A 15,557-nucleotide genomic window follows, 5' to 3' on the forward strand; every position below is an offset into this window, starting at 1 on the left:
TTTTCTGTTTCTTCATGATTTAGTCTTGATAGGTTTTGTGTTTCTAGGAATTTGTCCCTTTTGTCTGGGTTATTCAATTTGTTGATATACAGTTTGTTCTGTTAGAATGGTAGCAATGTCTCCACATTTATTTCTGATTTTAGTAGTTTGAGTCTTCCCTCTTTTTTTCTTAGTCTGTCTAGCTAAAGATTTGTCAATTTTGTTGATGTTCTCAAGGAACCAATTTTTGTTTTTGTTTTTCTCTATTTTATCTCTGCTCTAATCTTTATTATATCTTTCCTTCTGCTAGCTTTGTGTTCAGTTCTTTTTCTAGTTCCTTAAGTTATAAAGTTAGTTTGTTATTTTGAGATGTTTCTTGGTTGTTTTTTTTTTTTTTTTGGCCACACTGCACAGCTTGTGGGATTTTTAGTTCCCTGACCAGGGATTGAACCCAGACCCCCCAGGCAGTGAGCGCACGGAGTCCTAACCACTGGGCTGCTAGGGAATTCCCAGTTTCTTGTTTTTTTATTAAGTACTTTTTACTTTTTAAATTTTTATTTTTTTGGCTACTCTGTGTGGCATACTGGATCTTAGTTCCTCAACCAGGGACTGAACTCATAGCTCCTGCATTGGGAGTGCAGAGTCTTAACCATTGGACTGCCAGGGAAGTCCCTGGTTTTTTTAATGTAGTGTTTATAGCTATAAATTTCTCCCTTAGCACCACTTTTGCTGCATACCTTAAGTTTGATATGTTGTGTTTTGTTTTTCTTGGTCTCTAAGTATTTTCTAATTTCCCTTTTGATTTCTTTGATCCATTGGTTTAATTTCTACAATTTTGTGATTTTTTTTTTTTCCCCGATTTTCTTTCTGATACTGATTTCTAACTTTATCTTGTTGTGGTCAGAAAAAATACATGGTATGATATGTATCTTTTAAAATCTATTGACTAAGTTTGCAGCCTAACATATGGTCTGTCCTGGATAATGTCCCATATGCACTTGAAGAATGTATGTGCTGCTGTTTTTGGGGAGAGTGTTCTGTGTATGTCTGTAGATCTAGTTAGTTTATTAAGTCCTACTTCTTTATCTTCTGCTTGATCTATTATTGTGAGTGGGGTATTGAAGTCTCCAACTATTACTGTAAAGCTGTCTATTTCTCTTTAATTCTGTTAGGTTTTGGCCTCATATATTTTGATGGCCTGTCATTAGGTGTGTAAATGTTTATAATTGCTATGTCTAATTTCTGTAGCTAGCCTTTTAAAATATATAATGCTCTTTTTTGTCTCTTGAAATCTTTTTTTATTTCAAGTCTGTTTTGTCTGCTATTAGTATAGCCATGCATGCTCTCTTTTGGTTACCGTTTGCATTGTATACCTTTTTCCATCCTTTCCCTTTCAGCCCGTTTGGGTCTTTGGATCTCAGCCTCTTGTAGATAGCATATAGTTGGATCATATGTTTTTATCCATTCTACAAATCTCTGTCTTTTCCTTAAGAGTTTAATCCATTTACACTTAAAGTAATTACATATAAGGAGAGATTTACTTCTGTCACTTAATGCTATTTGATTTTTAGACAGGCATACCTTGTTTTATTAAACTTTGCGGATATTGCATTTTTTATATTGAAGGTTTGTGGCAGCCCTGCGTCAAGCAAGTCTGTTGACACCATTTTCCCAACAGTATTTGCTTACTTCGTGTCTCTGTTACACATTGGTAATTATGGCAGTATGCTGAACTTTTTCATTATCATTATATCTGTTATGGTGATATGTGATCAGTAATCTTTAGTATTACTACTACAGCTCACTGAAGGCTCAAATGATGGTTAGCATTTTTTAGCAATAAGGTATTTTAAATTAAGGTATGTCCATTTTTTTTTAGACATAATGCTATTGCACATTTAATAGACTGTAGTGTAAACACAATTTTTTTTTTTTTTTTTTTTTTTTGCGGTACATGGGCCTCTCACTGCTGTGGCCTCTCCTGTTGCGGAGCACAGGCTCCAGACGCGCAGGCTCAGTGGCCGTGGCTCATGGGCCCAGCCGCTCCGCGGCATGTGGGATCTTCCTGGACCAGGGCACAAACCCGCATCCCCTGCATTGGCAGGCAGACTCTCAACCACTGCGCCACCAGGGAAGCCCTAAACACAATTTTTATATGCACTGGGAAACCAAAACATTTGTGTGGCTCACTTTATTGTGATATTTGCTTTACTGAGATGGTCTGGAGCGGAACCCACAGTATCTCCAAGGTATGCCTACTGTATGCCTTACGGCTTTTTTGTCCCTCATTTCCTGCATTATACTGTCTTTTGTGCTTAGTTGATTTTTCATAGTGAAAAATTTTAAATTCCTTTTTCATTCATTTTTTGTATTAACATACAAAATTTGTCTCCTTTATAGCTGCATCCTCATCCCTTTTGGTTGTTGATGTTACAAAATTAAATAATTGTGTGCCCCCCGAAAACTAATAATTCTTTTAGATGCATTAGGCTCTTATACTATATAAAAAATAAGATTTGGAATTATAAGACAAAGTTATAGTAATACTAGGTTTTACACTAATTTTTTTTTCCCCTGAGAATGTGTTAGTCTCCTAAATCATGTAGAAAGCAAAATGTGCAATTACAAACCATTGTTACAATACCAGCTTTTATAATTGCCCATGTATTTACTTTTATTGAGGTCTTTATTTCTCCATGTGGCTTGAAGTTACTGTCTTGGAGGACTCCCTTGAGCCTTTCTTGTATGGCTGGTCTAGTGGTCACGAATCCCCTCAGCTTTTTTTTTTTTTTTTTTTTTTGCGGTACACAGGCCTCTCACTGTTGTGGCCTCTCCCGTTGCGGAGCACAGGCTCCAGACGCGCAGGCTCAGCGGCCATGGCTCACGGGCCCAGCTGCTCTGTGGCACGTGGGATCCTCCCGGACCGGGGCACGAACCCGTGTCCCCTGCATCGGCAGGCGACTCTCAACCACTGCGCCACCAGGGAAGCCCCCCTCAGCTATTGTTTATCTGGAGATAATTAATTTCTCCTTCACTTTTTTGAAGGACATTCTTACTGGATATAGGATGCTTGGCCGACAGTTTTTTTCTTTTAGTACTTGGGATGTATCAGCTCACTATCTTGTGGCCTCCAAAGTTTCTGTTGAGAAATCTCATGATCTTATTGAGGATCCCTTGTATGTGACAGTTTGCTTCTTGCTGCTTTCAAAATTCTGTCTTTGGCTTTTGAAAGTTTGAGTATGATATGTCTTTTTTTTTTTTTGATACCATGATTTTAAGAATTGAGGTGTAGTTGATGTACAATATTATATAAATTTCAGGTGTATAACAAAATGATTCACAATTTTTAAAGGTTATATTCCATTTATACTTATTATAAAATATTGGCTATATTCCCTGTGTTGTACTATATATCCTCGTAGCTTATTTATTTTATACATAGTAGTTTGTACCTCTTAATCCCCTACCCTTATCTTGCCCCTTCCCCCTTCCCTCTCCCCACTGGTAACCACTAGTTTGTTGCCTATATCTGTGAGTCTGTATCTATTTTGTTATATTCATTAATTTTATTTTTTAAATTCCACATATAAGTGGTAACATACAGTATTTAGCCTAATACCCTCCAAGTTCATCTATGTTGTTGCAAATGGAAAAATTTCCTTCTTTTTTATGACTGAGTTGTATTCCATCGTATATATACCACATCTTCTTTACCCATTCATCTGTTTTTTTTTTTTTTTTAATTGAAGTATAGTTGGGGAGTTACCTGGTAGTCTAGTGGTTAGGATTTGGCGCTTTCACTGCCACGGCGTGGGTTCAATCCCTGGTCGGGGAACAGATCCTGCAAGCTGTGTGGTGTGGCAAAAAAAAGAAAAAAAAAAATAGAAGTGTAGTTGATTTACAATGTTGTGTTAATTTCTGCTGTACATCAAAGTGGTTCATTTATACACATATATACATTCTTTTTCATATTCTTTTACATTATAGTTTATCAGAGGATATTGAATATAGTTCCTTGTGCTATATAGTAGGACCTTGTTGTTTATCAATTCTATATATAATAGTTTGCATCTGCTAACCCCAAACTCCCACTCCATCCCTCCCTCATCCCCCTCCCCCTTGGCAACCCTAAGTCTGTTCTTTATGTCTGTGAGTCTGTTTCTGTTTCGTAGGTAAGTTCATTTGTGTCATATTTTAGATTCCATGTATAAATGATATCATATGATATTTGTCTTTGTCTAACTTTAACTTCACTTAGTATGATAATCTCTAGGTCCATCCATGTTGCTGCAAATGACATTATTTTGTTCTTTTTTAATGGCTGAGTAGTATTCCATTGTATATATGTACCACATCTTCTTATCCATTCATCTGTCAATGGACATTTAGGTTGTTTCCACGTTTTGGCTATTGTGAATAGTGCTGCTATGAACATTGGGGTGCATGTATCTTTTTGAACTATAGTTTTGTCCAGATGTATGCCCAGGAGTGGGATTGCTGGATGATATGGCAACTCTATTTTTAGCTTTTTGAGGAACCTCCATACTGCTTTCCGTAGTGGCTGCACCATCTTACATTCCCACCAACAGTGTAGGAGGGTTCCCTTTTCTCCATACCCTTTCTAGCATTTGTTATTTGTAGACTTTTTAATGATGGCCATTCTGACTCGTATGAGGTGGTACCTCTTTGTAGTTTTATTTGCATTTCTCTGATAAGTAGTGATGTTGAGCATCTTTTCATGTGCCTGTTGGCCATCTGTATATCTTCTTTGGAGAAATGTGTATTTAGGTCTTCTTCCCATGTTTTTTGGATTGGGTTGTTTGTTTTTTTGTTGTTGAGTTGTATGAGCTGTTTTTATATTTTGGAAATTAAGCCCTTATCAGTCACATGATTTGCAAATATTTTCTCCTAGTCCATAGGTTATCTTTTCGTTTTGTTTACTGTTTGCTATGCAAAAGCTTGTATTTGATTAGGTCCATTTGTTTATTTTTGCTTTTATTTCTATTGCCTTGGGAGACTGACCTAAGAAAACCTTGGTACATTTATGTCAGGATGTTTTGCTTATGTTCTCATCTAGGAGTTTTATGGTGTCATGTCTTATGTTTAAGTCTTTAAGCCATTTTGAGTTTATTTTTGTGTATGGTGTGAGGGTGTGTTCTAACTTCATTGAATTACATGTGGCTATCCAACTTTCCCAACACCACTTGTTGAAGAGACTGTATATTCTTGCCTCCTTTGCCAAAGATTAATTGACTGTAGGCATGTGTGTTTATTTCTGGGCTCTCTATTCTGTTCCATTGATCCAGATGTCTGATTTTGTGCCAGTACCACACTGATTACTGATAGCTTTGTAGTACTCTCTGAAGTCTGGGAGGGTTAAGTATGATATGTCTTGATGTGAGTCTCTTTGAGTTCATCCTGGAGTTCACTGAGCTTCTTGGATATCTATGTTCATGTTTTTTCATCAGATTTGGAGAGTTCTGAGCTGCTGTATCTTCACATATTCTCTACCTCTTTCTCTTTCTTTTCATTTTCTGGAATTCCCACAATGCATACATTGGTCTATTTGATGGTATCCCATAGGTCCCTTAGGCTCTGTTCACTTGCTTCGGTCTTTTTTCTTTCTGTTCCTCAGACTTGATAATTTCCATTGTCCTATTTTCAAGTTTGCTGATTCTTCTGCCTGTTCAGATCTGCCTTTGAATCCCTCCAGTGCATTTTTCATTTCAGTTATTGTACTTTTCAGCTCCAGGATTTCTTTCTGGTTTCTTTTAAAGTTTTTAATCTCTTTTTTGATACTTTAATTTTGTTCACATGTTGTTTTCTTGACTTTTTGACATTTTCATTTCCTTGAGTATCTTTAAGGCAGTTAATGTCTTTGCCTAGTAGATCTGCCATTGGGTCTTTTTCAGGGACGGTTTCTGTTGATTTTTTTTTTTCCTTTGAATGGGCTATACTTTCGTGTTTCTTTATGTGCCTTGTGATTTTTTTGTTGAAGACTGGACATTTGAATCTAATAACATGGTAACTCTGGAAATCAGATTCTCTCCCTTTCCTGGAGTTTGCTGGGATTTTTTTTTTTTTTTGTATATTTGGGGTGGGGGCTTGATTTTGAAGGATATTTCTGTGCTGAGGATCAGCTTGATGTATAAAATTAATGTCTTCTCAGTTCTTATCTGAGCCTTTTCCTGGACATTTCTGTAGGGACAGTGTTTTTTTTTATGTTCTACTCTAATATCTGGCTCCCAAAGGGAGAAAAAGCAAAAAATGAAGTGGGGGAGGAAGGGAGCTGGCCCTTTATATCCAGGGAAGTCACTTCAGCCAGAGGGGGAGGGGATTACAACAATGGAGGGAGGTGCAACAACAATGGCTACCTTTCTCTTTGTATCTCTGTGATTGAAAGCAGCAGTCAGCGATCAGACCACAGATCTCCAGTATTTGGAAAATAGAGCTCTTTTTGCCTAACCAGCGTCCCCCAAGCTGTGTGCAAGCGACTCCAGGAACAGCTGCACAGCTGACTGGGGCTGAGAGCTGAAATTGAGGGAAATTAACTTCAGTTTATTGTCCAGGGCTTTACCCTGGCAGCTGCAAGCCTTCAACAGACTGCAAAGTTCCAAAATAGTTATGTCAGACAGATTCTGCCTTTGCAGTTGTTGTCTAGGTGGGACAGATTCCTGGTGCTTCTTACTCTGCTGTCTTCACAGAACCTTCCTCCTTTTTTAAGGCTAAATGGTATTTCATTGTATATATAGACCACATTTTTTAAAATACATTCATTTATTGATGGACACTTGGGTTGCTTTCATACCTTAGGTATTGTGAAAAGTGCCGCAACGAACATGGGAGTTCAGATACCTCTTTGAGATCTTGTGATGCTTGATTTAAGGTTTAAAAAATCGTATCTCTCCTGATGGTAATAATTATCAGTCTCATGTTAGAGCAACCTCCTGGTTATGGGCTATCCCAAACTCCCAATGTCACAGCAAACACAGTCTACTCATTTCAGTGTTTTTTTTCCATTTGATAAATTACCTGAAGTGAAAAGATGCTATTTGCTTCATTCTAGGCATGCCAGGCTGCCAAGAAAACAAAAACGGATGACCGAGGAGCAGATGAAAACACTTCGGAGCAGACAATCCTTAATATGATTTCCCAGAGCTCTTCAGATACAACTATTGCAGGTTTAATGAGTATGTCAGCTTCTTCTACCACAAGTGCAGTGCCTTCCCTTCCAGCCACTGAAGAGTCAACCAGTAACTTAAGCAATGTGGAGATGTTGCCGAGTGAGCGTTGGCTGTCCTCCCACCCTCCTTTTAAGGTAGAACCTGCTCAGGGTCATCGGACTAGTGAGAATTTAGCACTTATAGGAGTTGATCATTCCTTGCAACAGGATGGTTCAAATGCATTTGTTTCCCAGAAGCAGACTAGTAAGAGTGTGCCATCAGCTAAAGTATCACTGAAAGAATACCGTGCAAAGCATGCAGAAGAGTTGGCTGCCCAGAAGAGGCAACTGGAGAACATGGAGGCCAACGTGAAGTCGCAGTATGCCTTCGCTGCCCAGAATCTTCTGGCTCACCATGATAGCCATTCTTCCCTCCTTCTGAAAATGCCCACAGAGGGCTCAGAAAACCCTGAGCGGCCTTTTCTGGAAAAGACTGACAAAACAGCTCTCAAAATGAGAATCCCAATGACAAGTGGAGATAAAGCTGCCACTTCAAAACCAGAGGAGATAAAAATGCGCATCAAAGTTCACACTGCCGCTGACAAGCACAATTCTGTAGATGACAGTGTCACAAAGAGCCGTGAGCACAAAGAAAAGCACAAGACTCACCCATCTAATCATCATCATCATCATAATCACCACTCACACAAACACTCTCACTCACAGCTTCCAGCTAGTACTGGGAACAAACGTCCAGGTGATCCAAAACATAGTAGCCAGACAAGCACCTTAGCACACAAACCCTATAGCTTGTCTAGCTCTTTCTCCTCTTCCAGTTCTTCTCGTAAAAGGCCCTTCCCTGAAGAGACTGGAGGGGCAGTGTTTGATCATTCAGCTAAGACTGCCAAGAATACTAAATCCTCTTCCATAAATTTCTCCTTCCCTCCTCTTCCTGCAATGGCCCAGTTGCCTGGGCATAGCTCAGACACAAGTGGCCTTACTTTTTCACAGCCCAGCTGTAAAACTCGAGTTCCTCACATGAAATTGGATAAAGGCTCCACTGGGGCCAATGGTCACAATGCAACCCAGACCATAGACTATCAAGATACTGTGAATATGCTTCACTCCCTTCTCCATGCCCAAGGCGTTCAGCCCACTCAGCCACCTGCGTTTGAATATGTTCATTCTTATGGAGAATATCTGAATCCACGGGCTGGTGGAATGTCCTCCAGACCTGGCAATACAGACAAACCCCGGCTACCACCTCTACCATCAGAACCTCCTCCACCACTTCCACCCCTTCCCAAGTAAAAAAGAAAAAGAGGAGAAAAAAACTTTAAAAACACATCTTTTTTTTTTTTTTTTTAAAACTACTGATTCTGGACTAAGAAAATTACTTCCCTTATGAAACATGTCACCCTTGTTGGACTAGAAATAAATTTATATTGAGACATGGGAAGGTGGTAGAGGGCCTTGGTTATTATATCGCCTGCCTCAGAAATTTAACTATTTTATTATAGTTTTTACTGAGAGGTGAGAATGTGTTAAAGCTGTGAAGGATTCAGAATACTTTCTCTGTTCTTGGCCTCTCCACCTCCTAATTAGGTCGATTAGAGTTGATATCTTCCCTCTTCTTGCCAGGACTGAAGTATGGAGGGTTTGTTTTATCAAACAGTTGTGGATCCTTTTGGTGTTTAATATATCAGAAGAGAGGAAGTATTTAAATGTCAAAATCTTTTAAGAGACTTTAAAAAAATAATTTAAAGAAAGTAAGTTATCTGTTTAGTTTTTTTATATAATTGGGGAAGGGATAGGGATTTTGCTGTGTGTATGAGATACACGGCAGTGAGTCCTGGGGGGTGGGATTGGAGGGTGGGGGGTGTGTGTGTAGTGGGGATGGGAGGATAGGATTTTGGCCGTGAGTTCTGAGATCGGCTCTGGCCACTTGAAGTGTTTCGACCTTTAAGTGTGTATGTAAGTGTGGGTATGTGTGTTTTAAAATCATGTTTTATCTTTCCTTCCCTGTACTTCACCATTTTTACTTCCTAACAGTCTACTAGAGAGAACACGGTGTGGCCTTTAAAACATAAAGGAAGGAAGAGGCCTGTATTTGACATTTCTCTTTCTTTATGTTGTAATTGAGGGTAGCCTTCTAAATTCTAGTTTGGGCAGGTGCAGCCAATGGTCTGACTCTGGACTCCATTATAAAAACTTCCTTTTTACCCCCTTTTTCCTTTTGATACAGAACAAAGGTGGGGTTGAGGAAGAAGGCTGGAGAGCTAGGCTGGCTTCTGCCCTACAGAATTGGGTGTCCTTTTTTTCATATTGGGCTTTGGGAAAGTGTTCAAGTAAGAGCAGTCTCAGGGTCTCTGAAGGGTAGGGGGATGTACTATCCTTCCTGTGAAAGCCCAGACCATATGTGAGAATAGATCTGGGAGAAGCCATGGAGCTAAAGGATACTGAAAACAATGAAAACTGTGATTGGGAATTTTTAGGACATTGTATTTTAAATTATATTATGAATGTAAGACTTGATTTTTATCTGTAGATCTGAAGGGAGGCAGCTGCATCCTCAATTTTTGCAGCCTATATGACTTCAGAGATTGGAGCTTATGAATTTAACAGTGCTGGTGCCATGAAGGTGAGCAAGCCTAGCCTTCAGATACCGTTATGTTTAGATTATACATCTTTGGTGGTTTTAGCTTCTAGGCAGAAGTTCTTCTGTAGATTTCTAAGAGTCCTTTAGAAAAATGGATCAGGAGTCCTATTCTAATGGGTGCTTAATTATCCCATATTTTAGGAGTGAACATTTTTGTTGAGGAAAGAAATCTTTCAAGGGGCCAGAAAGAATTCTAAGCCAAGTTGTCCAGCTGAAAATGCCACCTAGCCACAGATTATTTAATGTGATATTTTTTCAGTCTTCATGGTGTTTTTTGCCATGGAAAAGGTGATGCAATTTGAATTTGTCTTCTTGATTTTAATGCAGCGTCTTTCACACCAAATATTCTTTGTGGATAAATTGATTTTTTTCATTGGTAGTCATAGGGAGATAGGAGTTGTACATGTGCTGCTGCTTGCCAGGAACAGGTTGGGGAGAAAACTGAGACAGTTGGAATTGATGATGCACTGGCCTAATATAGGAGGGAATTCATTCAGTAAGCCTTAACTGAAGGTGAATTGGTGTCCTGCACTTCTGCATATTTGAACTGTCTGGAGTGCCTGCCGTTGCTGTGTAAAGTGAGCTCTGTGCTGATTGATACACCAGTAATACTTTTGACTTGGAATGTCACTTTACTTTTATGGATGACATTTTCCTCTTTCTCCTTGATATTTTCTGTGTTGTGCTAGGTACTTGGTAATTGGTAGATGCGTGGTGTGTTTACTAAATTTAGGCTATTTGTTTAGATTTTGTTTGGCGGAGTCAGCTTTCCTTTCTGACCTTCCCAAAAGGTTATTTAGTTTTCATCTGTATCTTGTGGAATTGATGATCACTGATTTATGAAAATGTCTTTTACAGCTTTCAGTTTTTCTCATCAAATGTCACATATTTTCTAACCACATTCACTTTCTCACCACAGAGATACATATCCACTTGGCCTCAGCAGTTCTCCATGGCAGTCTGTAGTTCCTTAGAACTTTGTCAGGAGTGACCTTGAAAAAAGTGCTTACTAGAGCCTAAGAGCTGCTTTACGCTGCATAGTCTGGCCCTTGCACTAGTAGATCATTGCTGATATAGGTCAATTTAGAGACTTTTTTATATTAGTGCCTCCTGATACTGTTTTAAGATACCTACAGTGTCCCCTTTTATATCTATGCATATGTCATGAAACTTCTTATGGGCTCTGCATGAAGCTGCTTACTGCATTGTCTTTGGGTTAGCAGATGTGCCTGTCAGCTAGCATGCATGTTGTCCAGATTCCATAAGCTTAGGCTTCAGAAGATTGTGTGGTTTCTAAATGCTGTGTCTTCTCTTACCCTCACCACTTCAAAGGGTGAGAAACAGGATTTATACATGCAAAGTTAGTCTAGTAAACAGGGCTTTTTTCCCCCTCCTTTTAACCTTATCAAGGGTAAGTGGTGGTAAGCAGGCCTGGAGCCTCAAGTTCTGTAAATTTCATTCCTATAACTTTGCTTGAATCTCATGTTGGCAAAAACAAATACCTGTGAATTGTCATTAGGGCTTTTAATCAGATACCTGTGTTGCTGTTAGCTGAACTCTAGTGAAGCATTAATCTAAAGCTACATTGGTCTTCTGAAGTATCAGTTATGCGTTTTGGGTTTAGAAAATATGTAGGAATTAGTCTAGTCTTTTCACTTGAATCAATGTGTTTCCATATCTGAGACCCTTAGTTTCCTCTTTTTTTTTTAAAATGATTTTAGTGTTTTGATTTAATGTATCCTTTTACATAGTTCTGTATTATTGGCTTCACCAGTATTGATAGAAAAATTTAAATCTCCAGTTGGAAACAGCAATGGATTAGGATATAGAAACAAAATCATGGTAACATCAGTGCTGGATTTACTTAAGCCTCTGCTACTTAATTCCCCATGTTGAAAATCCATACCCCTTATGCCTTGTTTCTGGACAAAGGCAATTAGAGGAGTCTTATCCCAGTATGGTTGGATTTTAAACATATCTGTGTTTCCCCCATAGAAACACAGGACTGTGGGAACTTGGGAACTGATTAAATTTTAAAAGGATTAGTCCTTTGTTGATGATCTGTTTTGATAATAATGCCAGGAAAAGGGATTCTAGGACATCTTGAAGTTGGAATACAAATATTATTCTCTTGGGTTTGGGAGAATTTAAGCAGTCTATGCAACCCTTCACATGGTGAGAAATAAGCCCTCTGCAGTCCCATGAAACTTTCAATGACTTTGATGCCTCCCCAAATTTCTTGTGTTGCTGCTTGTTAACACCCAGCTTTTAACTGAGTGTTTGTTCCTGGTGGTTTAAAAAATGTTCATGTTTTATCACACTGTCAAGTTTTATCTTTTTATCCCTCTGTGGGATAAAAAGCATGGTACTATAATCCTGCCTGATAGAGTGGTCTGGAGTGAGAATTATTTTTTAAGTGGGAGACCATTCCATTTTAATGTTTCTAAAGTTTTTAGCATGAACTTGGCATTGGAAAAGGGAGGGCAAAAAAGGAACGTTTACTAAAAAGTGGTGTCTACTCTTCCCCTTTATGAGTGTGTATTCGTGGTGAATGAAGAGAAGAGAAAGACTTGAGAGCATGCTAATTGAAGCCAGAGCAAGTATGTCTTCATCAGGTTATCAGGAACTCTTCAGTTGAAAGCTGAGGCCTTAACTGATTAGTGGTTGATCACATTGGAATTGGTTATAAGATGGAAGTGCTGGCTGGGTTAAGCACCCAAAGAAAAGAATGCAGCCCACTAACTTAGTGTTAACCTAGGTTTCTGGATTTGAAACTGACCTCCCCACCCTACTCCACACACCTAAAACTGTTTTCTTATCAGACCAAAGAGCAAAGAAGGAAAAAAAAAAAGTAAAACACTTTTCCAATCTATGTCACTCAGGTACAATTTTGTGATGATATTTTTGTCTGTTTTCTTTGTATTGCTCTTAAGAGCCCTTTCTCAGCATATTATTCTGTTCTTGCCTCTGTCCTCCTTGGGGCACCTCAGTTCTGGATGCTACCCCTGGGATCTCTACTGCTGTTATGTGAATGGTAAGATATAAGTGACCATTATAGTAAGGGCTCTTTGTAAAACATTAAAAAAATTTTTTTAAAAATTTAAAAAAGGATGTTGTATACATTTTATAGTCTGGCTATCAGTTTGATATCTTGCTGTCAAGTATGTTTCTCAATCTGTATTTATCCATCCCATCAATAAATGTTAATGATAAAACAATCATCTGATTATTGTTTATGTGTACTGAGTCTTCAAGTTAGTCTTTAACTGTCATTTGATTGATATGATAATAGTTTTGTTTTAGTTTTGGTAATATAGTATGTACTTTCTTACTGCACAAGATCCTATGGGAATTGAGTTCATTGGAAATAGCTAACTAAGATTTGATCATTACAGTGAACCTGATGGTATATAAAGTATGATGTGGCAGAGGGGGAAAACCCCTCATTCTGTATTGTCGCATGGATACCTGGAAGGGTGACTGGTACACAGAAAAATATATAGCTCTAACAGATGATAGCAACATGTACTGCTTATCTAGCAAGCACTATCAATGATTCATAATTGTATATTTGGTTCTTTGAAAACTGAAATGTTGGTATAGACAGCAGTGCTTTTGGAAGAAAAAATTAATAGCCTTTTTGGTGGTGCCTGGAAAAGCTGATAGGGAATACTCACCGTTTTCTTGGGACATAATAAAACCACACACACAAGGTAAATCTTGCAAATTACCCATTTAAATGGAAAGAATTTTTATGCTATAATGCTCAAATTATATAAAAAATGTTAGGAGTAGCTATAGTTTAAAAACTCTAAAAGGAACAAAATATAAGTTTAACAGAATGTTCAACACTTCTGAAAAAAAAATCACTTGAGTCTTGAGTTCTGTTCATTCCGTCCTTCCATTTTCTGAAATAAGACAACTTAAGATTTTTGTTTGCTGTGCCTCTCCTGAAACTTCTGTGGAAGCTGCCGATGTTTTAGGAATTTTGGTCTGGTTTGAATGGAAGAATAGAGAAGTAGTAAATGAACGATGTGAGAATGGATGATACTATAAATTTATTATAACGTCATAAATAGTGATTTGCTTTTGTTAAAAGAGATATCAACTGTGTCATCCTTGGCAATAGATGAGGTATAAATCAATGTAAACTTCCAAACAGCTGGATCCCCAATTATAGAGGTTTGTTAAACTAACTGGGATAGAGCTAAGTTTCATCTTATGATCAGTGCCTAAATCATCCTGGTCTCTCAGACACTTTTGAGAGCCAATAAGATTGGCTTGATCTCTGTCATTCAACTTTCTGTAGAAAGTTTGAAGCCCTTTCTGTGACTTCTGTGGATTCCCTTAGAGACTTGTATTTATTGTAATCTCTAGCTCTGGCACCTACTTCTGCTGAATTGATTTGGGGGGCCTACTTCTGTTGAATTGATTTGATTTGTGGATTGTCACATGTCTTACTTGTGCTACCTTTTTTGCATTGTGGAATCTTAACCCCTTTTCTTAATTTCACATAACACTCAAAACCAACAAGTAACCAAAAAATCACAGTGATGAAAACAAGTTAAAATTGAAAACTAGATCCATCTTTCCTGAAAAGTAGTTTCAGGCATTTCCCTGCTTTTCATTTATCCCTTCATTAGAAAATAGTATCTACCAAGTACTATACACTGTTTACAGATGATAATATGGCAGTAAACAAAGCAAGCATCTTGCCCTCATAGAACTTACATTCTAGTTGTAGGGGAGAAAAGTAAAACATAATATGCTAGATGATAAGTACTTTGGAGAATGTAAAGCAGGGAAGGAGGGACAGGGATTTTGTGTGTGCATGTAGGTAAGTAGGATTGTTGAAATTGGAAATAAGATGGCTAGGGAGGAAGGCCTTACGAAATCATAGTTCAGCAAAGACCTGAAAGAGGTGAGAGAGCAAGCCACAGGAATATTTGTGGGTAAGATCATTCCAGGAAACAAGTGCAAAGGTTCTGAGGTGAGAAGATACCGGCACGTTTGAGAAAGAGCAAGGAGGCCAGTGTAGCTAGTATAGAATTGAGTGAGGAGGAGAGAGTAAGTAGTAGGATAATGTGGTTAGAGAAGCAGCAAAAGGCTAGATACAGTAGGGCCTTGTAAGCCATTAGGAAGACAGTGAAATGGAGCACCATTGACAAGTGTTGAGTAGAGAAGTAACATGATCTAGCTTGGGTTTTAAAATGATCATTTGGTGGGGAATTCCCTGGCAGTCCAGTGGTTAGGACTTGGCGCTTTCACTGCCAGGGCCTGGGTTCAATCCCAGGTCGGGGAACTAAGATACTGCACCATTGCAAGCAGCGAGGCATGGCCAAAAAAAAAATGTTCATTTGGCTTCTGTGTTGAAAAATGGACTATATAGAGTCAAGGGTAAGGAGACTCTCACGATAATTAAGGGAACAGATGCAAGTGGCTTGGACCAGGTTGGAAGCGCTGAAGGTAATGAGAAGTTACATATCTTGAAGTTGGAGCCAGTAGGATCTGCTATAAGGTTGGAAGAGAAGTCGAGGATGACTCCCAGTGTTTGGCCCAAGAAACTGGAAGGAAAAAAGATGAGGATGACTATAGAAAGTGCAGGATTTGGGCATTTATTTATCTCCACTCTCACACACAAACACACTTTTTCTCTGGGATTAGCCCCCAAAAGTCCGAATTAAAAATTCTCTTTCCTTTAAGAATTCATCTTTCCTAACTGCTATTTACGAACAGCCTCAGGTCTACTTTAACCTA

The 15,557-nt window shown here is 38.5% G+C and overlaps 1 protein-coding gene across 5 annotated transcripts in view; it reads left to right on the forward strand.

Moving 5' to 3' along the window:
* The window catches only part of CCNT1 (cyclin T1), a 38,192-nt gene that overhangs the window by 20,869 nt on the left and 1,766 nt on the right, over positions 1-15,557 (forward strand). For 4 of the 5 annotated variants that reach the window (XM_019934518.3, XM_019934517.3, XM_073788746.1 and 1 more), the window contains one exon: positions 7,046-13,019. The exons of the other annotated variant lie outside the window; for it this stretch is intronic. In XM_019934518.3, coding sequence (XP_019790077.1) covers positions 7,046-8,452 — 1,407 coding nt within the window. In that variant the 3' untranslated portion in view covers positions 8,453-13,019. Of the gene's footprint in view, positions 1-7,045; positions 13,020-15,557 lie in introns of those variants that run through there. 5 annotated transcript variants of the gene reach the window in all.

Source organism: Tursiops truncatus, chromosome 11 (genome assembly GCF_011762595.2).
Source record: "Tursiops truncatus isolate mTurTru1 chromosome 11, mTurTru1.mat.Y, whole genome shotgun sequence".
Lineage (NCBI taxonomy): Eukaryota > Metazoa > Chordata > Mammalia > Artiodactyla > Delphinidae > Tursiops > Tursiops truncatus.